The sequence below is a fragment of the Carlito syrichta genome, unplaced genomic scaffold (genome assembly GCF_000164805.1).
Source record: "Carlito syrichta isolate Samal-C Ts95f unplaced genomic scaffold, Tarsius_syrichta-2.0.1 Scaffold310501, whole genome shotgun sequence".
Classification (NCBI taxonomy): Eukaryota; Metazoa; Chordata; class Mammalia; order Primates; family Tarsiidae; genus Carlito; species Carlito syrichta.
The window spans coordinates 286,379-312,789 of NW_007254597.1; the positions used below are offsets into that span (position 1 = coordinate 286,379).

A 26,411-nucleotide genomic window follows, 5' to 3' on the forward strand; every position below is an offset into this window, starting at 1 on the left:
GAAGGGTTGCCCTGCAGTCTATTTCTCACTGAATCATATGCCTACTTTAATTCTTGATTCTTTAATATCTTTTTCTATTTTATTGAAATTTTTTAGTAGTGACTTTTATTCTGATAAGATTTTAGTGAAGTTACTTTAGCTAGAGTTACTCATCTCATTCTCTGTGGCATTTATCTGATAGGTAGTTTCGTTCATTTCATTTTCCTTTCTGTTTGAAGACTAACATACCTCACAGGTTTAAGTGCTTAGAAGATGCTGACTTTCGGCCACAGTGGTTTTATATCATCATCCTCTGAGTCATCTACAATGAATTAATTCATAATGATTAAGTGTAAGATTCTTAAACTTGATTCTGTCTCTATTATTTAATTTCTAGTAATATTAAAACATGGTTGTCTGGCCAGGCGTGGTGGTTCAAGCCTCTGATTAAAGCCTCCCAGTGCTTTGGGAGGCCAAGGCTAGAGCCTGTGCTCAGAGGTTCGAGACCAGCTTGGGCAACTTGGTGAGACCTCGTCTCTATAATAAATCAAAAAATTAGCCAGGCATGGTGGCACCCACCTATAGTTCCAGCTACTCGAAAGGCTGAGGCGAAAGGATCTCCTGAGCCCAGCAGGTCAAGGCTGCGGTGGCTGTGAGCGTGCCACTGCACTCCAGCCTGGGCGACAGAGTGAGACTCCAACTCAAAAAAACAACAACAATGACAAAAATACTATGGTTGTAAAAATTAGATTGTTGTAGCAATGCTAAATCTGTTCTTGTCTCTCAAGCTTTTAAATTTATATTGCTGTCTTTCTGAGCTATGAGCACCTCTTCTTCTATTATATACTTTTTCCTTCTCAATATAAGTCATGCTGTGCACGGTTATGACAAGGTATAGAGTATATACATCCATATGACCCTTCCATCCATATGGTAAGTATTGTCTTGACCAAATACCAAAATTTTAATTTTTTTAACAAGATATTTGAGCTATCTGTAAAGAAGACAATATAACCACTTCAGCTTTCTTTTGCTTAGGATTGCATGGTATATCATTTTTCATTTTTTGCACTTCATTTATTAGTGTCTTTATATTTAAAGTATGTTTCTTACAGGAAGTACCTAGTTGGGTCTTGATTTTTTTATTTAATCCAATAGTCTGCCTTTTAAATTAAGGTATTTAAGCTATTTACATTTAATATGATTATTGATAAAGTTAGGCTTAAGTGTATCATCTCATTATTTGCTTTCCATTTGTTAAATCTGTTCTTTGTTCCTTTTTTCTCCTGCTTTTGGATTATTTTTAGTGATTTCATTTTACCTCTTTTGTTGACTTATTGGCTGTAACTTTTTATTGTATTATTGTGACTACTTTAAGGCTTAGAGTATATACTTCTAACTTATCACAGTCTACTTTTCAGTGATGTCATACCAATTCACATACCAGATGGAAATATGAATTCATATAAAAAAATGAAGGACACCAAAAATGATAACCTCTTTACAGGATATTTGACTAGTTCAACAAAAATAATAGCAATGTCCTATGGAATGTATACCATATTTCCATCTGATATTATTTTCCTTCTGTCTGAAGGACTTCCTTTAAGACTTCTTGTAAGCCAGGCACACCCCTGTGGTTCCAACTACTTGGAAGTCTGAGGTAGAAGGATCGCCTGAGCCCAGCAGGTTGAGGCTGCGGTGGCTGTGAGTGTGCCACTGCACTCCAACCTGGGCGATGGAGTGAGACTTCGACTCAAAAAAAAAAAAAAGTCTTCTGTAGTACAGGTCTGCTAGTAATGTATTCTTCCAACTTTTGTATTTCTGAAAAAGCAAAATCCTTATTTTGGCTTTATTTTTGAAAGATATTTTTGCTGGATGTGGAATTATGGGTTGATGCTTTTTTCCCCCAGTAATTTAAAGATGTTGCTTCACTATCTTCTTGTTTGTTTTGTTTACAATGAGAAATCTAATATAATCTTTGTCTTTCTTTGTGCATAGTGAGTCTTTTTTTCTTGACTGCTTTTTAAGATTTTTCTTTTTATCACTGTTTTTGTACAGATTGGTTATGATGCCCCTTGGTGTGGTTTTCTTCATGTTTCTTGTGTTTTTGTTGGACTTCTTGGAGCTGTTGTTTCATAGTTTTTATCAAATTTTCATTTTTTAAAGCCACTTTGTCTTTAAGTATTTTTTCTTTCCTCTTCTTCTGGAACGCCAATTACTTATGTATTAGTGTGCATGAAATTGTGCCACAACTCGTTGGTGGTCTTTTATTAAAAAAAAGTTTTTCCCTCTCTGTGTTTTGTTTTGGTTAGTTCTTATTGCTGTGTGTTCAAGTTTACCACTCTTTTCCTCAGCAAAGTCTAATCTGTCATAACTCCTAGTCAGTATGATTTTCATCTTGGGTGATGTAATTTTCACATCTAGAAACCCCATATTAAAAAAAATCTTTTATGTCTCTACTTTTTGAATATATGGAATATATTTGTAATAATTTTTAACATTCTTATTTGCTAATTCTAGTTTTTATGTTCTAGGTCAGTTTTGATTGATTGAATATTCTCATTTTGATTAGTGTTTTTCTGCCTCTTTGCACACCTAGTAATTCTTGATTGATTGCCAGACATTGTATTATTTACCTTGTTAGGAGCTGGATATTTTTATGTTTCTATGAGTATTTCATCGTGAGAATGTGCTATACTTTATTTACTTTACTCTTAGTGGTCATTTGAATACTTTTTATCTTTGGCTGAGAACTCTGCTGTGAATATCCTAGTACTTGTGCTTTGATGAACATTTGTGTGAATTTTCATTTGGCATATATTCTCAGGGATATAATTGAATCGGTATGTTCAGCTTCAGTATATACTACCAACAGTTTTACAAAGTAGTTGTGCCAATTTATATTTCTACTAGGTATGTATGAGAATTCTGCTTGCTCTCATCTCACCAATACTGGTATTTTTTGCCTTTTTATTAAAGACGTATTTTAATTTTGATCTGCATTTCTCTGATAACTGTTACAATTGAGGATATTTTAATGTACTTATTGGCCATCGACTGTGGCTTCTTTTAGATTATCTGTGTTTTTACAAATGGATTCCTAGATTTTCTTTGTATGTTCTGTATGTGAATTCTTCTTTGCAAATACCTGTAGGAAATGTCTTCACTTACTCCATTAGTTGCTTTTTCACAATGGTGTCTTTTTAAGAATATAGTTCTTAATTTTTAATATTGTATAGTTAACTTTTTTAGCTCTTAAATGGTTACTGCTTTTTTTGTGATCTGCTTAAGAAATTTACTTTATTTTAAGATATGAAGATTTTCTCTTCAAGTATTTTGAAACTGTCCCCCCCTTTTTTATTTTTTAATTTTTAAATTTTTTTTTGAGTTGGAGTCTCACTCTGTCGCCCAGACTGGAGTGCAGTGGCCGCTCCTGGCCACCACAGCCTCAACCTGCTGGGCTTCGGTGATCCTTCTGCCTCAGCCTTCCGAATAGCCGGAATTACAGGCATGCGCTACCACGACCGGCTGATTTTTTGATATATTGTAGAGATGAGGTCTCGCCAAGTTGCTCAGGTGGGTCACGAACCCGCGGGCTCAGGCAGTACACTCACCTCAGCCTCCCAAAGGCACGGGATTACAGGCTGAGCTACCGAGCCCGACTCCCCCCCCTTTTTTAAAGACCAGCTCTTTGTCTTTTGTGTGGGTTGCATTTTATTTTGCTTGGAATTCATTTCTTTCTTAGAAATCTGAAAAATACCAGCCACTTGGAAAAGTCTTTAAAAATGATATATGTGAGTGGCAACAAGTTTTGAAAAATCATATTTGAACACGAAAGGATAACTATATTTTAAGAATCTTATATTTTTACTCTTTAGCTTATTCATTTTTATTTTATAATTTATTAATATTCATGACAGTACAGTATGTATATTTTATTTATTTTAAGAACTAGCTTATATGATTATATATGTTTTTGCATATTAACAAATCATGACATTTTATTTGCAAATCACATTTTAGAGAGCTCTAATGTGTATATTCTGAGCCAAATGAAGAAAACAGAGAAGATAGTGTTATCCCCTCATCAGAGTTAATTATGGATAAAATATAGGATATTATTTTAACAGCAGTATTATTGATAATACCTTATATTATTTGCCTCTAGACTGTATAAAATAATTCTGCATTCATTCTCATTTGATTTTCATAACAGCCCAATTAGGCAGAATAAGATTTATCTTTCTGTTAAATTAGAGAAAAGTGGAAAGATTGTGACATACTCCACAACTTAAGACAGTAATGGTAATGTATTATCATTATAACTTTTTCTTGGTTATCTTTAGACTGTATGTTTATTTTGTAGATGAAAATAAAATGTTACCTGCAAGATCAGGAGTTACAATAGAAGATCATGTCATTGCGGGAAGTGTAGAAGAATTTCGTAAGGATTTCATTTCTAGAATATGGCTGACCTACAGGGAAGAATTTCCTCAACTAGAAGGCTCAGCTTTGACAACAGACTGTGGCTGGGGCTGTACGTTGAGAACTGGCCAGATGCTCTTGGCTCAAGGATTAGTACTACACTTTCTTGGTAGAGGTAAATCAAATCTCTGTTTTTGTTTTTTGAGGGTTTTTTTGGTTGTTGTTTTTCATTTTGAACTCCAGCGTACAAACTGCATGAAATTTGCCAAGCTTAATTTTTTGATTCTCTAATGTTTTAGCTTATTACATTTTTATTGAACTGGGCCAGATGTGACTTATATGTAAACTTTCATGATTCTCCTTTTAAAAATACCTAAACATACTTGCTATTCTATGTCACCACCATGAGATAAGTTAGTTCAATTTTTAAAACTGTTAGATTTTATTGTTGTTGTTATTATATTTTCACTTTTGGTTGAACTTTGAATTATTTTTAGTTTGTTAAGTCCTGGGCAGACCAATAGCACGATGTTGGGTGTATAGTTAGTGCTTTTTAAAATCTTAAGAGTTTTTAATACTTGATTTTAAAATTTTCTTTCTACATGTCAGTAATGGTTAAAAATTATTTTTATCGTTCTTTTTTTTCTTTGAGTTGAAGTCTCACTCTGTCACCCAGACTGGAATGCAGTAGCCGCTCCTGGCCACCGCAGCATCGACCTCCTGGGCTCTGGCGATCCTTCTGCCTCAGCCTTCCGTGTAGCGGGAACTACAGGCGCACGCTACCATACCAGGCTAATTTTTGATTTGTTGTAGAGATGAGGTCTCGCCAAGTTGCCCAGGCGGGTCTCGAACCCACGGGCTTAGGCAATCCACTCACCTCAGCCTCCCAAAGTGCGGGATTACAGGCTGAGCCACCGAGCCCGGCCTTATTTTTATAAGTATAATTATAATTAAATATTAAATTGATTGATGTATTCTGAATAAGGTCATCATGCTTAATCTTTTAGATACTCAAAAATATCGTTGTTACCTAACTTACTTTTTTCCCCTAATATGTCATCTTTTTATTAGTCCATTTTTAATAATGTGTACGTTGCAGGAAGATTTTCATTTACCATTATGAGATCATATCTGATTATTACTAAACATTTTATCAGATTTTTAAAAGTGTTAGACAATATCCCTGCTATGCTTGGCATATATTTAATAACCCTTCTGTAGATTGATGAGATTATTTAGAGAGAATGTTTATTGAAGATTGGTGTACAAATTGGTGCTTTTATTTAAATAATTTTTAAAGTGATTCTTAAACTAGTTTTCTGGGATGACTTTGTATTCTTATGCAATCATGAACAAGGATTGGAATATTTTTCAGTCTACACTAAATCTCTGAATCTATGACTTATTTTGTTAACTTAAAATTACGTGCGTGTTAGGAGATTGTCTCATTAAGAGCAGTGATGTATATATATATTTGATATTTTGATATCTTTGATGACTTTATTTATTAATTCTTTATTAGAGAATTAGCATTACTTTATAATGATTAAGTTATTCTAAAGGAATATACTAGAAAAAATGTTTTAAAAAAATTTAAAATTTTAATAGTCAGACTTCTGTTCTATCTAATCAAAACAAAATCCACTTTCTGAAGATACCCTTTCATGAGTACTATAAATGTTAGTAAATATATTTATTGTGTCTTTGAGTAGTCAGACTAGATGTCTGATAATGGAATCTAAGCACTGTCAAAGAAAAGAAAAAAGAACATATTATAGAATTGTCCATTTGTACTCAAGTTTTCTATTTTTTTCTTTTATCTTTTATTTTTGTAATTTTTTCCCTGAGTATATGTGATACACTCCTATTTTAGAAATTTGGAAACTATACAAAAGTCCAGAGATAATATTACCACTCACATTAAAGATCATTGATATGTTGGCATATTTTCTCTGCCTGTTTTTTTGTTTTTTAAGCAGTTTTATTGAGATATAATCTACATGCATAAATTCATAAACTCATTTAAAGTGAAAAATTTAATGGTTCTTAGTATATTTACAGAGTTCTGTAATCATCACCATAGTCTGATTTTAGAACATTTTCATCTCCAGTAGAAACTTTATACCTATTAGCAGCCATTTCCAATATCTCTCCATAAGCAATCATTACTCTACTTTCTATTTCTACATATTTGTCTATTTTTGAGTTTACTGTCTTTGTTTATTAACCTATATGACTTTAAATATTGTAGACTTACTTTAGTAGAATTGTTAAAGTCTAGCTGTTTAAACGATCTGAACACCTTGCTTTGGAACTACTATAGCTTGGACCTGGCCTGATGCTTTGAATATTGAAAATTCAGACTCTGAGTCATGGACTTCCCACACTGTAAAAAAATTTACTGCGTCATTTGAAGCATCGCTTTCAGGGGAAAGAGAGCTCAAAACCTCAACAATTTCTCTGAAGGAAACGATTGGGAAATATTCTGATGATCATGAAATGCGAAATGAGATGTATCACAGAAAAATCATCTCTTGGTTTGGTGATTCCCCATTGGCTCTCTTTGGCTTACATAAACTAATAGAATATGGAAAGAAGTCTGGGAAAAAAGCAGGGGATTGGTATGGACCAGCTGTGGTTGCTCACATTTTAAGGTAAAATTGTTTTAAAATCTTTCATATTGTGACAGAGGTCCATAGGATCAAGAGATACTGATTTTTGTAATGTGTGTATGTAATTGGAGCTTTTAAGATTTAACTGTATGAGGATGGTTAGAAGGAGCTTTCACTTGCTGATAAGAAAAACAGAAGACATACTATGATTCTAGTTAATTTATCTACTGACAAATTTTTCTTCTCTTGCTCATAGGAACAGATATCCCAGGTCTCTTTCTACAGGTTTTCATTAGAATACCTCATTGAAATGTTCTAAAAACTAACATTTCTTTCAACCTTGGGACATGCAAAGCATCATAGTTTTAATTTGTTTGTTTGTTTGCTTGTTTGTTTGTTTTTTGAGTTGGAGTCTCACTCTGTCACCCAGACTGAAGTGCAGTGGCCGCTCGCAGCCATTGCAGCCTCGACCTGCTGGGCTCCAGCAATCCTTCTGCCTCAGCCTTCTGCGTAACTGGAACTACGGGCGCGTGCTACCACGCCTGGCTAATTTTTTGATTTATTGTAGAGATGAGGTCTCGCCAAGTTGCCCAGGTGGGTCTCGAACCCGCGGGCTCAGGCAATCCACTCACCTCAGCCTCCCAAGGCACGGGCTTACAGGCTGGGCCACCGAGCCCGGCTTAGTTTTTTTTTAATAGTGTAACCTGGGGGCTGTAATGTGCTGATAGTGTAATGAAATATCAAGAGCTAAAATTGATGTTTTCAGCATTTCTTTGCACACATCAAGTTCTTGTGAATTGTAAATGTATGGGACTATTAATATTATATCACAGTAAAAGTAAAGGGTCTGTGACATTCAGGGTAGTTAGAAAAAAGTCAAAAGTCAAATATTACTACACTTCAGCTTTTATGTGCCATTTATTTGGAAGTTTCTTAAATTAAAAAAAAAATTATTTGTGTGTGTTCTATTGTTATTATAAACTAAACCATTAATATGTCATCTAAGTATAGTATAACTCGTATTATGGTAAATTTACTCCATTTAAAATAATATACATTTGAAAGAATTGCAAAGCACTTTTCATATTAACATGTTTCTATATTTTATAGACTAGATGCTTACAATTGAAAAGTATTTGCTGAATGTTATTAATTGGATTGCTAATAATAATGTCAATTCCAACTTGGTATGACATTTATAAAAGCATAATCATAAGCATGTCATTTCCACCATCCGAAATGCTTTCTGCCCCATTCTTGCAGATAGTACAAAAACAGTACATAGGAACATGAACGATAGGGTATTTTAAATTAAAGACTCACATGCATCATTGAGAACATTATACTCAGATAATTTTCAGTTTGCAGTTCTGTTTATAGTTTTCGAGACTTGAAATCAGGAAATTCATTTGTTCAGGTCACACAGGTTTGTTTTTTGAATTGGAGTCTCACACTGTCTCCCAGGCTGGAGTGCAGTGGCATACTGGGCTGTTGGGTTCAAGCAGTTCTTCCACCTCAGCCTTCTTTTTTTTTTGGAGTTGGAGTCTCACTCTGTCGCCCAAACTGGAGTGCAGTGGCCATTCCTGGCCACCACAGCCTCGACCTGCTGGGCTCCGGAGATCCTTCTGCCTCAGCCTTCCAAGTAACTGGAACTACGGGCGCGCGCTACCATGCCCAGCTAAATTTTTCTTGATTTATTGTGGAGATGAGGTCTTGCCAAGTTCCCTGGGCGGGTCTCGAACCCGCGGGCTCAGGCAATTCACTCACCTCAGCCTCCCAAGGCGCGGGATTACAGGCTGAGCCACCGAGCCCGGCCCTCACCTCAGCCTTCTAAGTAGCTGGAACTACAGGTGTATATCACCACGCCCAGCTAATTTTTATTGATTTGTTGTAGAGATGAGGTCTTGCTAAGTTGCTCAGGCTGGTCTTGAACCCCTGGGCTTAGGCAGTCCTCTTCCTCCGCTTCCCAAAGTGCTGGGATTAAAGGTGTGAGCCACTGTGCCTGGCCTCCAGGTTTTGAATGAAGGAAAAAGCCTCATTTTGTTTTAAAAAAGAAAACTTTCATAAGTATACTAGAGGACAAACACAGTAATTTACTCCTAGTTAGTAAAGTAAGTTAATATGAGGCAAACCTTGAAATACATGGTCATATCATCACTGGTTAGAAGAGTGGTTGAGGAAAATCCTTTTTATGGGGGGGAGTTTATAGCTTCATACCCAATAATTTTTTTATAACTTATGTTTTAATGTTTTTGATTAATTTAATAGTCAACTTAAAAATTTTAACTTGATTTCTAATAACATTCAGATGACAGTTTTTAAATATCAGATATTATGGATTAAATAGTAAAGTCAGGAAAATGATGACTTTTTTTCTTATTAAACTAATCTTTGATTACCAAACAGAAAATGTAAGCTTGGATTTTAAAAGACAATGTTTGCTGTTTTCTTAGAAAAGCAGTTGAAGAAGCGAGACATCCTGATTTACAAGGACTAACGATTTATGTTGCACAAGATTGTACAGGTAAGGAATGTATATAATTCTAATTTGTATCTGTTTTACATGTTTAGCCTACTTCCAAGTTGTACTGTAAATGTAGTTATGAAGATAGGGACTATATCTTACATGTTTTTGTCCTTATATAGCACCCAACATATAGTGGGCACTTAGTAAGTAGTTTTTGATTGCGTATTTACTATGAATTTTTAGTTGCAATGTTAATATATTCTCTAAGAAAACTCTAAAACTTTAAAGTGACTACTTTAAAAGGATAGACGGGAAAATGCAATGTAGTTATATACTTTGGCTGATGTGTGCCAGGTACCATTTCATTGGGAGATGTGTTTCAAAGAAAAAAAATTCTTAGTTTATCTTACGAGGGGCAGAATATATTTCTTACTAGTGCCTCAGTAAATCATCTCATAATGATGAACAATATCTATACAGATTGAGTCTTTTTATCCCAAATGCTAGGAACCAGAAGTATTTCGATATTTGGATTTTTTTTGACTTTTCAATATTTGCATATATATATATAGTGAGAGATCTTGGGATGGGACCTAAGTCTAAGCATGAAATTCAGTTATGTTTCATACACACGTTATACACATAGCCTGGAGATAATTTTATGTACTATTTTAGATAATTTTGTACTTGAAACAAAGTTTTGACTACAACCTGTCATATGAGGTCAGATGTGAAATTTTTCACTTGTGACATCACATCAGCATTTACAAAGTTTTGAATTTGGTAGCATTTTTGGATTGTGGATTTTCAGATTAGGGATGATCAACCTGTAGTAATTTTGAAACTTTATTGGGAATAAAATAGAGACCTTAATTCTTAATAAACTAAAAGTGCCCCAGCCACCTCATCCTGTTAAGTTTAGTTTTTACAGAAATGCTATTAAGATGAGAAAATATGTTTGTGTTTTAGAAAAGTAAAATATATTTTAATCATGTGTTAACACAAGAGTATCCACAAAATGCTTAAGATTGCCCTGATTGCCAGCTAATATTTGTAGTGTGAAATAATGGTTATAAAATCCATGCATTTTTATTTGGCCTTTTGTTAAGGTTAATTTTCTTTTCAAGAAAGACTGATAGCCATATATAACCATACGAAAATGAAAGTTGTATATTTTCAGAGGCGTATATAAGTTTTGCAGGTACTGTTTGTTTTTCAGGTAGAAAGTCTTGCAAATAAAATTTCCTGTGTTAACAGTTCTAATTAGGCCTAATGATGTACTTACATAAGTAATCATTAAATAAACTTATGAATTTGCCTTTTGTCTTTTGTTGGTAGTCAGCCTAGATCTTTATTTGTTACATCCACTTAATTAAACAGCAAACAATGCAAAATTCCTTGTTATATAAATGTCTCGTGTAATTTGAAGTGGTTCTAGAATCCTAAAAAGAGAATTTATATTTGTGTACTTTTGGTAGACTGTGGGATTAGGAGGTAAGTGTAACCAAATCCTGTCAGTGATTTTTTTCCCTTTTGCCTTCACTCATACTTTAAAAGTAAACGTTCATTAGCATTTTTAAAGATTTCATTATTTTCTCCTTTTCTATTCTGTGTTCTCTTGTTTTGTAATTGCATGAATACTTGTGATTATGTACTAAACACTAGGACTCTAAAAACTGCATTTCTAATTCTGCCTGAGTTGGTATAAAGTAACTCATATTTTCTGCTACGCTTCAAATATCTCCACCTAGTTGTTCTACAACTAATTCAGCGTATTTAAAACTAAACTTGCTTTTTACCTCTGTCCCACCCTTTTTCTCTTTCAGCTTTCTCCTGACTAATAGTGGCATTTCCACATGCATGCTCAAGGTAGAACACGCTCATTCTTGACTGCTTTGTCATTGCTTCTATCTAGCCAGTCAACAAAAGCATACCAATTACACTTTAAAAAATATTCCTGCAACCTGTCCTCTGTTCTTCATTCTCATTGACTTAGGGTAGATCCTATCTCTAACTTCGATGCAGTGTACAGTGGCAAAGAAGTCTGGGTTTTAAGCATGGCCTCCACCCTCACTTGTGCACATTGTACCTGATAGGTGATTTTTCATCTCTACCCTCCACTCCCCCTTCTGAGTCTTTGGTGTCCATTATGCCATTTTGTATGCCTTTGCAGTTCTTTAGTTTAGCTCCCACTTATAGATAAGCCCATGTGGCATTTGATTTTCCATTCCTGCCTTATAAAGTAAGTTCTGAATAAAACTAACTTGAACAAAATAAAATTTTGTCTATATTTTCTTCCACTGAATCCTCCTGTTTTTTCTTGAACTGTTGCACTTAGGCTGTCCTACCCACCACTCTACCAAAACTGCTTGATCAAAATCAATTTCATCTACCTAAACCCAGCAGTTACTTCTCAGTCCTCATGTCACACAGTCTGTCAGCAGCATTGACACAGTTGACCACTTCCCCCTCCTCCTTATAACATTTTGTTTACTTTCTATTTACTTTCGCATCCACTCCTTCACAGTCTCCTTTGTTGGGTCTTCCTCATCCCTTTGATCTCTGAAATTGTTGGTGTTTTAGTGCTCAGCCAGCCTTTGGACCTCATCTCTTTTCCTGTCTGCGCTGATTTGAATTCACCCAGTCTCATGGCTTTACAATGCCATCTGTATGCTGGTAGCTTCCATATTTATGGGTCCCACCTGGTCCTCTTTTCAGTTTTATATGTCCTTAACTGTCTGCTCAACCCCTCTACTTACATTCCTAACGAGTATCTCAAACTTATCATGTCTGAAACTGAATTCCCAATTCTCCCTCCTCTATTTTCCTCTTCTCCAGTCTTCCATGTCTTTGCAAATGGCAACTCTCTTAGTCTGCTTACACCAAAACCCTTCTAATCACCTGTGACTTAATTTTTTTCTCATATTTTACGTTTCATAGCAAGTCTTTAATCTTCAGATATATGAACTGATCACTTTCCACTGCTTCCACATGATTATCCCATGACATTTTCTATCTTCACAATTACTGCCATTGTTAAAGCCACTATCATTTCTTGCTGGATAACTGCAAAGGCTTTCTGACTGTTCTGTGTGCTTCAGCCCTTGCCCCTGTAGTCTTTTATCAACACAGGAACCAGGCTGCTAAATAAGTGTAGGTCAGATTGGGACATCCCTAAAAAAAACTCTTCAGTGGCTTCCCATCTTACTCAAAAACTGGCCTTTACAATGACTTTCAAGCGTTCACATAACCTGTCTTCATTCTCCCCTCTAACTGTAACTTTATCTTCTAACCTTATTTGCTCCTACCGTATGTACCCCTTGCTTGCTTCTCTCCAGAGGCCCTGGCCTCTTGTTCTTGGAACATGCTAGGTATGCTTCCACCTTAGGGAAATTGCACTTATTTATCTTTTGTTTTGTTGTTGTTGTATTGTTGGAGGCTCACTCCATCATCTAGGCTGGAGTGCAGGGGCACACTCATGACCACCCCAGCATCAATTTGCTAGGCTCCGACAGTCCTTCTGCCTCAGCCTTCCAAGTGCCTGGAACCACTGGCATGCGCTACCACGCCCAGCTAATTTTTTTCATTTTTTATTGTAGATAGGAGCTCTCGCCAAGTTGCCCGAGCTGGTCTTGAACCCACGGGCTTAGGCAATCCACTCACCTTGGCCTCCCAAAGTGCTGGGATTACAGGCTTAGCTGCCAAGCCTGGTCACTTGCTGATTTTTTAACCTGAATGCTTTCCCCCCAGGTATCTGCATTCCTGGTTTCTTTCTTTTAGTCTTGGCTCAAATGTTTCTTATAAGATCTTTCCTGACTACCTTATTTTAAATTGCCTCCCCTTTCAGTATTTTCTGGCCACCATCCTCCCTTTGTTTTACTTCAGAACACCTGTCAACATCTCATGTTTCTTATAGTTTACTTATTTATTGTCTCTTTTCTCCTACTGGAGTGTGTGCTCAGGGAGGGCAGGAATTTTTCTGTTTTGCCTACTGCTGAAGCCCCAGTGTCTATAGTAGCTACTCAGTAAACATTTGTTGAATATCTATATGAAGCAGGTATTTTTAACTTGAGACCTCGGCCATGATGTCAGAGATCAGATGACTGGTCACTGGAGAGGAGGAGGGAAAATTTGGGTAAAAGTGTTTCTGAAAGTTGATTTTATAAAATTTAATAGATTTTTATTGTTTTTCTCAGTTTACAATTCTGATGTGATTGATAAACAGAGTGCCTCCATGACATCTGAAAATGCAGATGACAAAGCTGTAATCATTCTAGTTCCTGTTAGACTTGGTGGAGAAAGAACCAACACTGACTACTTAGAGTTTGTAAAGGTATGAAATAAGTGCCTAATTTTTTTTAAAGGCAATATTGGCTAATATGAAAAATACAGAAGGTTTGCAGTCTTTTTCCTATTACATGGATAGTAATGATTTTACAGTTGTACATTGTAAAGTTTGACATTAGAGATTTTAAATTTCAATATTACAAGATGAGATTTGAGTTGAAGAGTACTGTGTTCTAGGAAAAAGTGAAAAGCCGTTTAATCTTTGTAGCTAATCAAGGGGACACAGATGCAGCAATAATCATCATGTGTAATATGATTATAGCTCCATTATTCTCATTTGTAATTTTAAGTATGTATCTTTAGTCATAAAACTAACATTAAACTATATCAAATTAATTATTGAAACAAACTTTCTATTACAACTGCTATATTATCTCATAATTTGTTTCTCGTGCCACCATGATGTCAATAAGAGTTTGGATTATTTATGTAGACAGAAATAATGAAGGTAGTATGGGGGAGTTCCAACTTTGTTTTCTTCATCTTAACCAATTAAAAATCTGTTCTGTTTCAGAACATGTTACTTGGTTTCTTGCACTTAAAAAATCTGTCTAGTTATGCTGTCTTTTGAGCACTTAGACATTGTATGATAAAATACCTTTGAAATACTTAGTTTCTGATTAAGATGATAGTTATGTTATTTTCATTGTTTTAATAAAATTCTTCAGTTTTTAGTAGTCTTTTTTCAAGGCTAGCAATGGAATTCTTCTCTGAATGGAGTGTTACGGATATAGTAACGTTGACTATATGGATAAAGTCTAGATCTGTCTTTTAGGATTAGTAACAATATGTTCCCTACATGAGGCATTAGTCTCATATCATGATCTCCATGACCATGATGTCCTCAGGCTAGATTGTGCTAATTCCAAAAATCTAGAGCAGTTGCTTTTTTATTTTTTTTTGAGTTGGAGTCTCACTCTGTCGCCCAGACTGGAGTGCAGTGGCCGCTCCTGGCCACTGCAGCCTCGACCTGCTGGGCTCCGGCGATCCTTCTGCCTCAGCCTTCCAAGTAGCTGGAATTACAGGCATGCGCTACCACACCCAGCTGATTTTTTGATTTATTGTAGAGATGAGGTCTCGCTGCCCAGGTAGGTCTCGAACCCGCGGGCTCAGGCAATTCACTCACCTCAGCCTCCCAAAGGTGTGGGATTACAGGCTGAGCCACCGAGCCCGGCTGAGCAGTTGCTTTTAACACATGATGCCTGGGAGTTTTGTAGCTGGTCTATTGGCTTTTTTTTTTTAACAATTACTAAGATTTTGGAGGCACAGTTGTTACGAATAATAACATTAACTGTAATATATCCATCACATATGAATTCTCCAAAGAAAGCTGGGGTTTTGATGTCTGACATGTTCTTTAATAGTTATTGGTGGAATGTGAGAAGTTGTAAGAACTTCATCTTGAGAATCTGTTGAGGGTTTTGGAACTTCTGGTGTGTTGTCATCTCTAAGTAGATTCTAATCAGATCTGAGCTGATTCTTTCTGCCTTCTTTCCTACCATAAGAAGATTAGGAACTGATACAATCTTGGAACTGACTCCTTTAGCCAGTGCTCCACTCAGATGGAATGAGTTGCAGATGGCTTTGGGGTGTGTTTCATCTGGCTGAGGACTTAGCTGTTTGGTAGTATTGATAGTATTCATCAGTGGCAGCACTGCCTAATGCTCTTGAATGATTCATTGGAGTCTGAACTGTAATGAAACAAACCATGGTTCAGCAATTAAAGTGACCCCAGTACCTTGTGTACGGGAGTTACTCAATAAATGTGTTAGCCCTCATTTATTTAACACTTTCAATATATATTTATCTCATTTTCCCCTCATAATAGCTAGGACCTGAATTGTCTTTAGAAAACAGGAAAGACATAGAGATGTTAAGTGATATATTAAAGTTCAGACAGTTATGTTAAAATGAGTTTGTATTTTGGTACGACATCATATTAATGTATTTTTTAGTTAGCTCTATGATTGTATCCTTGATGTGCCTTCTCTATTTCATTTATTTATTTCTAGTTGCAGCTCTCCTTTTCAAACTGATAGCATGGATTAGTTTTCTTGACTCTTAGTTTATTGTTTTTCATATTTTCCCCTAAATGATGAACTTTAACAGATATAACGTTTCCTTGAGCATCTACTAACTTGATTTACACTGTTTTTTGCTAAGATGAAAGAGCAGTGACTGCTGAGACATTTTGCTTTTCCAGTTATCAATTCAAAATGCTGAAATGGTTGAGTGAAGTAGGCTTATGTGGTAGAGGCCATGCTTGGCCAGAGTGAGTGGGTCAGTCAAACCCCAAATCAGAACATGTGCAGAGGTATTTACTTAGAAGTGGAAAAGTAGTGTGTTCAATAGCCCTAAAAGAAAAATAGTTTTTTTCTTTTTTTTTTTGTGGTCAGCTGTTCTATTTTATTCCTGCCAAACCGATATACATTGGTGATGTTAAAATTCACCATTCAAGTCTGCTTTTCAAATTTATTACTAAAAGCAACACCACAGTATTTTGGAAATGGTACCATTAGCATCCTGCTGCATGAAGGGAGGAAATTTGCTGTGTGCTTTGTTGGCCTCACCACAGGAGGCTCACTTATTTATTTATATATGTTTAAGGACCTGGAATGAGGAAAATCCACTGTGTTCTTTTTCTTCAGCAAAGCAAATTAGGACTTTTCTGACTAATTGCTTTAGTCTTATTTATTGCCTCATGGACATAGCTCAATAAATTCTCACTCCTAAATAACTGTGAAGAAGCTCTTTTAGGAACTAAATACCGTTCAGGTTTCCAAAGATACAGCCTCTTATAATGTAATGGCATTCTAGCTTCCAATCAGCTTCTGAATGTTTATTGCTAAACCTGCTCAGTGTGTTGCAAAGGAAATATAGACGTCAAGAACCAAAGTCTTTTTTTCTCCATTTATTGGAACCATTCTTTTTCTGAGGAGAGTCGGTGATGATTCTTGTTAGATGTTTTCTTTCTTTCTTTTTTCATCTATGAGAGACTTAGAACTTTCCCTGCTCCTGGATCCCTGTGACATAAGCTTTGCATTGCCGCAGATCAGATTGCCTCAAGTTAAAGAAGTAATGTACTCTGTAGTCGAAGCAAGGATTTTTATTTAGTGGGGAAACAATAGAATCCCTAATTGACAAGTCACTGTATAACTATTAAGCGGTTTTTTATTTTGGTACAATGGCATATTAATTTATTTTTTAGTTAGCTCTAAGATTTTAACCTTGATGTGCCTTCTCTATTTATTTTTAATTGCAGCTCTCCTTTCACAAAACTTTGTGATATTCTTATAAGAATTAAAATATACAAGGTTGTTCTTTAGAGGATGCCTTAGTCCATGTTGTGCTGCTATGGAAGAATGCTTGAGACTGGGTAATTTGTAAAGAACAGAAATTCTTGCACAGTTTTGGAGGCTGGGAAATCCAAGATCAAGACACTGGCATCCGATGAGGGCCTCGCTGCTATGCCCTCACATAGTGGAAGGCAGAGTAGCCAAGAGGAGTGAACTCTGTGTCCTCTCATGGCACAAGAGCAATAGAGAGCCCACTCATTCAAGCCCTTTTGGTTGCAGCATTAATCCATTCCTGAGGGCAGAGCTCTTATGACCTCAGCACCTCCTCAAAGACTCCGCCTTGCAACACTGTTTCATTGGAGATTAAGTTGTCAACACATGAATTTTAGAGGGTACACAAAGCGTCAAACCATATAGCAGAGGGTTACTTATAACAGTGGGAATTTGGAACAGTGTAAGTGTTTATAATGGGGAGCGTTCTAAAGCACATTTTAAAATCTTCATAAAATAGAATATTTTGCAGTCATAAGTAAATGTTATAATATGGGTCTATATTTATTGAAAGGAGAAGATACTCATGACATGATGAGTGACAAAAGGTTGCAGTAGCATTTGCTATGTGATGCCACACACGTAAAATGTATTTGTAAACCTGTATGTGAATTATGTAATATGAACAGATGTCAAGAAGGTATTCACCCAAATATTAATAATGATGAGCTCTAGGTGTTGAGATTTAGGGAAATTTTTTTTTTCTGAGTCGGAGTCTCACTCTGTCGCCCAGACTGGAGGGCAGTGGCCGCTCCCGGCCACCGCAGCCTCGACCTGCGGGGCTCCGGCGATCCTTCCGCCTCAGCCTTCCGAGTAGCCAGAATTACAGGCATGTGCTACCACACCCGGCAATTTTTTGATTTATTGTAGAGATGAGATCTCACTGCCCAGGCGGGTCTCGAACCTGCAAGCTCAGGCAATCCACTCTCCTCAGCCTCCCAAAGGCGCGGGATTACAGGCTGAGCCACCGAGCCCGGCTGAATTTTTACTTTTATCTCTATTTTTTTGTGTGCTTTTTAAAAAAAATGGTCACATAATATTTTAAGAAAACAAGTTAAAAATCTATGGTTTGCTGACTTGCTAAAGGAAAAAGAACATTTGTCCATATATTCTTTATTTTTATACCTTTTAGATTTCAAAATATTCTCTCATTTAAGAGAAGGAAACTACTGCTGTTTAATACTTCTGGGGTTTTGTAACATAATTTATCATAGTGTTTTGTAAAGTATATCTAAGTTAGTGCACAAACGATTGATAAGATGTTAATTGATTTTACTGGACAGCTTTAATCAACTCCATTGGACATGTTTTTATTTATTTATTTATTTATTTATTTTTTTGAGTTGGAGTCTCCCTCTGTGGCCCAGACTGGAGTGCAGTGGCCGAGTAGCCTCTACCTGCTGGGCTCTGGCGATCCTTCCGCCTCAGCCTTCCGAGTAGCTGGAATTACAGGCATGCACTACCATGCCTGGCTGATTTTTTAATTTATTGTAGAGATGAGGTCTCGCCAAGTTGCCCGGGCGGGTCTCAAACCCGCGGGCTCAGTCAGTCCACTCACCTCAGCCTCCCAAAGTTGCGGGATTACAGCCTGAGCCACCGAGCCCGGCTTAGACATGTTTTTAAAAAGATATAGAATTATTTGGCACAACTGAAATAGAGTTCTGCTAAAAATAGATATTGAGAGACATGCTAAATAATTTATTGCAATATCCCTGGTACTTTATGATTAGTAAAAGTAATTGACTTTAAGTACAGTAATAATTATTGTTTTCCTTGGATTAAGTTGTTTTCATTACTCTTTATATTTATTCCAATGATGTAGCATAAAAAATTTGTCAAGTGAGTACTATTTATTAGAAAAATGACTTTGCCTTTGATATTCCAAGACTCAAACCAATGACAACAGTAATAAGGCCTGAGAACTATTTTTTGGCATTTCAAAAAAACTGATGAAAATTTTACATTGTTTACAGTAAGGCTGCACTAGCTAACTGGAAGGCTATGTGTACTGGCTTGGGCAGGGATTTTATTCACCTGGTAAAATTGATTGTCTGGGTATCTGGCACATAGTTGTTTAATATTGCTGAGCAACGTGCTGATCATAATATTTGCTTTAGTCATCTTAATGTTGAGTGATTTAAAGAAAAGTGGAGACAAGTGGATTTCGTGGGGCCACATGTAATAAAAGGGATAGCTAGGTGGTAGAAAGTTTGGGAGCTACTAATACTGGTAATACACATTCGGTCGTTGTGAATAATGACCATTTGTTTCTTGATTCTGAATCTGCGTTAATTTTTTTTTTTTTGGCAGGGTATCTTAAGCCTTGAATATTGTGTGGGTATCATTGGTGGCAAACCTAAGCAGTCCTATTACTTTGCTGGCTTTCAAGGTTAGTTATTTGGTAAAATGTATTTCCTCACTGTTTTCTTTTACAAGTCAGAAAGTTAACATGAGATCATGTGGAAACAGGATGATTAACAGAGCGAAACAAGGACCTTGGTCCATTCGTCAGTCCTGCCACAGCCACTCATTTGTCATGGGGTCCACAACATAATTAGGTTCTGTAAAATGTATGTTTAATTTCCGTGATTGCATAAACAAGGCATAATTTATTGGTTTCACTAAACTTCAGAAGACGTTACTGCCACATTCTGGCAGTTGCTATTTACATATTTACTTTTTTACCAGTTTTAGTGGTTCTAGTTGATGATAAAATGACAAGCAATATGTTCTTCCTGTCAGGATAAAGAAGTACAATACATTTTTCATATGCAAACTGTAGAATATAATTGTGTGTTTGTGAAAGTAATTTTATCACCAAAAGTTAAATGACAGTCTCATCACTTTATAAAAATTCTGCTTATACAAGCATATTTGATTATGCAAAACTTAATCTATCCTGTGCAAACCTATGTTTCAGTCAATGAATATCAGTCTGGCAAGCTGTTACTCCCAGATTTTTTTCAGCTGTTCTACATAGAAATTGGATTGTAAGTAGTGTAATAATAAGGTGTTTTTTGAATTACTTGTCTTCTGTTTTGTCCTTGTAGATGACAGTTTGATTTACATGGATCCTCATTACTGCCAATCTTTTGTAGATGTCAGCACAAAGGATTTCCCTCTTGAGGTACTATGGATAAAGAGCTGGTACTATTTTCTTACTAATTGTTTAGAGGTGTGCTAGATAGATAGCTGTGCTTTTATGGTATTACAATTACAAGTTAATAATCTATATTTTACTGATTTATAAAACCATAATTAATATTATCATAGTCAAAGGTTAAGTACTTTGTTGCTGAATTTTAATTTACAATATACTTTCTTCTTCATTTATCTTTGTCTCTAACTTGTTAGATACTCTAGCCATGCTAAAATAAATGACCAAGTCTCCAAGTAATTTTGTATAAAGACAGCTAAACAGTACTGAAGAATTTAAAATGTTAGGCTTGTTTAGAAAAGAAAGAAAGGAGAGGAAAAAAGAGAAAGTAATAGACAAGTTAGAGTGATAGTGACTTCATGAAATTATCTACTACATTTTTTTTGCTTTAAGTACCATAATTAAATATTAGCATATAATTAAGAAGTTTACAAGAGTTTGGCTGGGTTTCTAATATTTGTTTTAACTTTTATTTCTTAATCTCCTCTTTTCCTTTATATAGGTGATTTTGTGATCCAGTGTTTTAATTCAGAAAAATTTGAGAGTGCATAAATGAAATCTTCAATTTTTACATGGTCTTGGTTCTTTTCCCAGTTGATGCTTTTACAGAATAAAATCATTTTACAGAATAGAATCACTTTAATCACTCTGATGCCATGGATCACTAATTCTCAAGGGCTTGACAGGTTGGAAATATTGGTTAAGTACTTTGTTTTAGGAATAGCTTGTTAGATGATACTAATACCTAATAGTATTTAAGGAGTACATTATGAAAATAGATAAACTGCAAGATTAAAATCTGGTTTAGAAAGATACATCATAAAACACCCTAGCATCCTTTGTAAACTCTTACCTCAATTAAAGGATAAGCATCTTGAGGCCAGAGATCAGGTTTCCTTCCTTCTTTCTTCCTTCGTAATATCTTGCTTGGAAACCTTCATAAATATTTGCTTGCTGGCTGACTACTTCTGGAGGAGGCATACAGAATAATTGTGCTGCGTTAGCCACGTTGTTCTCTTTCTGAGCTGTGGTCTTTCAGCGCTGATTCTTATGACTAAGTTGCATTTCATCGGTGCCACATTGTCTCCTTATAAACAGTAGATACTTGAGATTCAGATGGAAAATTGTTTATCGTATTTTAGTGTTACCTGAAATAGGCATTTAAAAGATTATCAGGCTTGATTATTTTGGCCAGCAGAGAGAAACTATCCATCTGCTATTTTGAGAGACTCTGCAGAGTTACGAGGTGAATGAAAATCCTGTTTATTTGTATGCAGTCAAGATTAGAAGGACTGAAACTCCTTATTGGGAGACTGTTTCAACACTTCAGAGTGAGCCCATAAAAGCTTGAAATAGGGTGGTGGTAGTGAAAATGGAAAGGAAAAATTTAAGATTTTACTTCATAGAGCAAAATTTGGTGAAATTGGGTAACTTTAAAATTAAATGCCCAGAAGCACTTATTCCTTACACATTGGAACACGAATAGAGTAGTTTAGATATTATGCTTTTGAGATGCTGGTAGAATATCTTGAGCCGTCTGGGTTGTTCTTATTAAAAGTTTTTTGTTTTCCTCAATCCAGGGATTTATCTTAGATTATTTAGTTAATAGTATCATTTATCTTCTTATGAAAGTATAATAGAAAAATTACAGCTAGTTGTCTATTTTTGTACAGAAATGAAATTCCACTTTCTGCTTTTTGTAATTTCTTAAGTTTATAATACTCCAGATGAATGTATTTTAACTATCCTATGTTACTAAACATCCTTGCTGTGCAGTATTGGTTGTATATTTATAGGCTAGTGAAATTTTGTAATTGATATAATAAATTATATGCACATTCTAAAACCACCCTTATACTTTAACTGTTGAAATCATTTTTGTAGGCAACTTGTTTTGATCACTACTCCTTTTTGGTTAATAAATGGAGAAATTGAAATTTTAGGTCTTCTATCAATTCCATGTAAATAATTGCTGATAGTCCTGATATTTTAAGTGAGTGGCCTAAATCCAATAGGATTGTGGAATTTCAGGAAAGTAGGATGATATAATAATACGTGAGACTGAAGAAGAGATTTAAACAAGTTGTGTCTATTGTTGTTCTTACAGTGTGAAATTCTTACATTTCTAGAGCTGAACTTTTAACGTATTGAAACCAGATTAGACCAACTCATTTCTGGTTTAGCTCTCATTTTGAGCTCTCTCGAGGTGCAAGGCACAGTCCTAAGCTCTTTAGAGCCCTTTGTTGAACTCTTTCCCTCTCTGTGGTTCCAAATGCTATTTTATATATATATATATATATAAATTTTTAATTTTTGTGACATTTTCTTAAAAATGTATCAGTATATATTCTTGCATTTCTGTACTAACTTTTAAGAGAATCTTCCTCGTCTTTACCTGTCTTCACTGAGTTTTTTAACACATTATAAAGTGAATGTATGCAGTCATATTTAGAACCTGAGTCTAAGTAGTGAAGATGTGCCAGGGAAACTTTTGGTCAGGATTGAGGACTAGAGCACAGAGTTCAGTGTGAGGGAAAATTACAGTGTATAAACTCAACACTGTGTAATTTTAAAACAGAATGGGGTTCAGAGGAGCAGCATAAATAACCTTAAAAGAAAAAAAACCCTGGAAATTAGAAGGGAATGAGAAGAAAAATGGGCTTTAGCAGTGAGGGTAGGTGAAATTGTGGGTTTCCATTGTCAGTGGTCAGGACAGTGCAAAATTTTAGTTGTTGGGATGGGAGAACTAGTGGTTATATATATATATGCGTACATAATATATACATATGCATGTTTGCACTGTGTGTGTGTGCACGCACGTGCAGGGGGACCAAAAAACCCCAGTAATTATGTATAAACAATTGTGTATTTATTCTTACATGTTTAAGCTTAGTCATCTTCAAAGTGCTGTCGTTTTTGATGCAGTACACCTATCGAGATGCTTTTTCCAATGTTGAAAACAGTTTTAAAAAAAAATTTTAAAGATGTGGGGTACACTTTAGATCTACAAGTGGTCATCATACAAGTAACATTTGGGCCTCCATTTGGTGCCCACTTCACCCTGGTTTGAGATCAGGTACCCTTATTGGTGTTATGTGTCCTCCCCTATCCCCTGGCAGTTTCTAGCTACTGCCAATCCCTTTCTTACAGTATTATGGTAAATGTTCAGAGTCCACTTATGAGTGAGAACTTGTGGTACTCAGTTCTTTGTTTTTGTGATAGATTGCGGAGTATTATAGATGCTAAATCCATCCAAGTTGCTGTGAAGCCCCTAAGTTTGTCCTCCTTTATGGCTGTGCAATATTCCATCATGTATATGTAACACATTTTTTTTTATCCAGTTCAATTTTGGTGGACAGCATGGTTGGTTCCATGTTCTTGCTATTGTGAATAGTGCTGCAGTAAACGTGTGTGCAGGTATGTTTTTTATAGGACGATTTGAGTTCCTCTGGATATATTCCCAGCAAGGGGTTTGCTGGGTCAAAAAGTTTTTGAACTCATCAGTTTTGATGCTTTTTAGTGCTTTTGCTGTTTTTTGTTTCACCTCTTCCACATTGGCAGAACATTTTCATCTGGGTAAACCAAACCTAAAAAAGAATGTCACTCGGGGTGAGATCGGTTAGTAGGCAGTGTGGGGCATGGGTGTCATGCTGTGCTTAGTCAAAAACTGCTGGACACCCAGTGAGGTGTAATTCGCTGAAGCCAAATACAGCCTCTCACAACACTAGCTGGTATGCTGATGCCAGTGGGTTTCTAGAACACTTACCTAACGGGGGAAGCCTGTACTGCAAGGGGCCTGTCCTCCAAAAGATAATTCTGTTTTTTGGGGAGGCCAAATAGATATATATGTTAAGGTTTCCTAAACCACCAAGACTATTGGTTCATGTTATTTATGATATACTTTTGGAATGATGGCTTCTAATGCTTACAAAAAACAAATTTTAAAAGAAGAAAAGCTTTACTAATAGACATTTTAGACTGTTCTGATTCCTAGGCCCCCAATTCCAAATTTTAGAATTCTCTTTTTAAAGATGAAGAATGTATTTATTGGAATATTTAGTGACTTAGGCAAAGGAAGATGGCAGATACTCAGAAACTGGATACCAGGAAGAATAATACATGAAAAAGAGAGAAACAACAATATAATACCTTTCAGCATGTACAGCATACCTTGGAGATATTATGGGTTTGATTCTAGACCACCACAATAAAGCAAATATTGCAATAAAGCGAGTCACATAACTTTTTTGGTTTCCCAGTGCATATAAAACTTACATTTACACTATACTGTAGTCTAGTAAGTGGGAAAATAACGCATCTAAACAAACAGTATACATACCTTAGATTTTAGGAGGTTCATTAAGTGGCACCTATTTTAATCTATCCTAGGACATGCAGAAATAGTGGCATTGACACCATTAGAATTATGTGATGTGGGCATCTAGGTGGATGAATGAGTGACTTCACCAGTGAAAGATGTACCCTTTATTAATTACACATGTGAACTGTAGTTAGTAGGAGGTGCTTTTTAGTGAGGATATTCCCTAATTACCTATCTTAGGCTGCTTCATCGAAATCACCAAATTAGCATACCTACACCTAAAAATATTTGTTTCAGCATGTTTAGTTAATAGAATAGGTCCCTAATAGCTATTGAGACAATGAATAATGTGTTGCAAATGAAGCAAATTGACTCTCCCTGGCCAGTTTTTCCAGAAACATATTTCATTTTTACAGAAGTATATCTAGTGAACACTCCTCAAAATATACTTGTGAAGTAGAAGCTGATACTCTTACCAGTCATCAGAATTGTAAAAATTGAAAAAGAACTCATAAAAGTGCATAGCTCAAAGAATGATTGCAAAACAAACATAGCCTTGTAATACCACCTTTGAAGATATTTGAAAGTCTTTTTCTGCAAAAAACAAATGATTCTGAATTATAAATTCATGTTCATTTGACTTGGGTGAACAAAATAACAATTTTAAGTTTAGATGCCATAATACGCCTCTCTATAATCTGAGTCCTAGTACTCATGCAGTAATACCCAATAGCAATTTCAGTTTTCAGTGATCAAAGATTTATATCTGTTTTTGTGAATAATTTAAGAAGTTCTTTGCAGATACAAAAACAACTATGAATAACAATTTAGTGTTTGTCATTATTATCTGTGATGATTGAGGCAATACAGTGAAATAGCAATAAGAGACTATTCTGGTTTAGTGTTATTGGTTCCTACATGAAAACTTTTATTAAAGCTTGAATATAATGAAGGACACCCATGTAGATGAGTTTGAAAATGTATTTTTAGGCCGTGTACAAACTTTTTGGCTGTCCTCTTTATCCTCAGATAGTAAAAACTAAAGAAACATTCCTTTTTGCTGACTTTGGAATGAATTGGGCAAATGGTTAATTTTAGATTTCATGTATGTAGAATTCTTTTTTGTAAATATGACCTAGAACTCTGCCTTATACCTAATATATCCTTATATTAAGTAATAAACTTAGCTTTTCTATGCCTTTCCTGGTCTAAGTATACCTTTGCAAATATAACAGGTGAAACAATGTTAGAAAATGTCTCACTAAGACCATACTTTTGTTGACTAGTACCCTCCTGGTTCCAGCTTAGCTAGGATGTATCTCACTGGACAAAGAAATGTTAGCTAAGGCTAAGCATTTAGGAGAAGTTATAGATTTGAAAAGTCATTTGTTTGGCCTGTATGTGTTGACATATAGTTGGATTTGAATCTACCATACAATTGAACTATTCATGGGGAGAAAAAGCAACTTGAATGTATGTATTTTGTATATCCTCTGGTGATAATAAGGGATACTAATTGAGTCTCTAGGATACAGGGGATATAGGGGGAGAGAAGAGGGTGATTTTGTTTGATTGACCTTGGACATAACAAGTATGACAACCTATATTTTCCCACATTGTAATAGACATTATCAAGTTAAAATCCCTTAGTTTTAGGTACTGAATGTGGGGAGATTTCAAGTTTATGAGATCAAATCCAGTCTAGATTATTTTTTTCTTTTCTTTCTTTTTTTTAGGTAGGGTCTTACACTGC

The 26,411-nt window shown here is 35.5% G+C and overlaps 1 protein-coding gene across 7 annotated transcripts in view; it reads left to right on the forward strand.

The window, feature by feature from the left end:
- The window catches only part of ATG4C (autophagy related 4C cysteine peptidase), a 101,610-nt gene that overhangs the window by 41,478 nt on the left and 33,721 nt on the right, over positions 1-26,411 (forward strand). For all 7 annotated transcript variants that reach the window (XM_008068359.1, XM_008068364.1, XM_008068362.1 and 4 more), the window contains 6 exons: positions 4,349-4,582; positions 6,731-7,061; positions 9,473-9,543; positions 13,683-13,819; positions 19,491-19,569; positions 20,231-20,307. In XM_008068359.1, the coding sequence (XP_008066550.1) occupies positions 4,349-4,582; positions 6,731-7,061; positions 9,473-9,543; positions 13,683-13,819; positions 19,491-19,569; positions 20,231-20,307 (929 nt within the window). The remainder of the gene's footprint in view (positions 1-4,348; positions 4,583-6,730; positions 7,062-9,472; positions 9,544-13,682; positions 13,820-19,490; positions 19,570-20,230; positions 20,308-26,411) is intronic.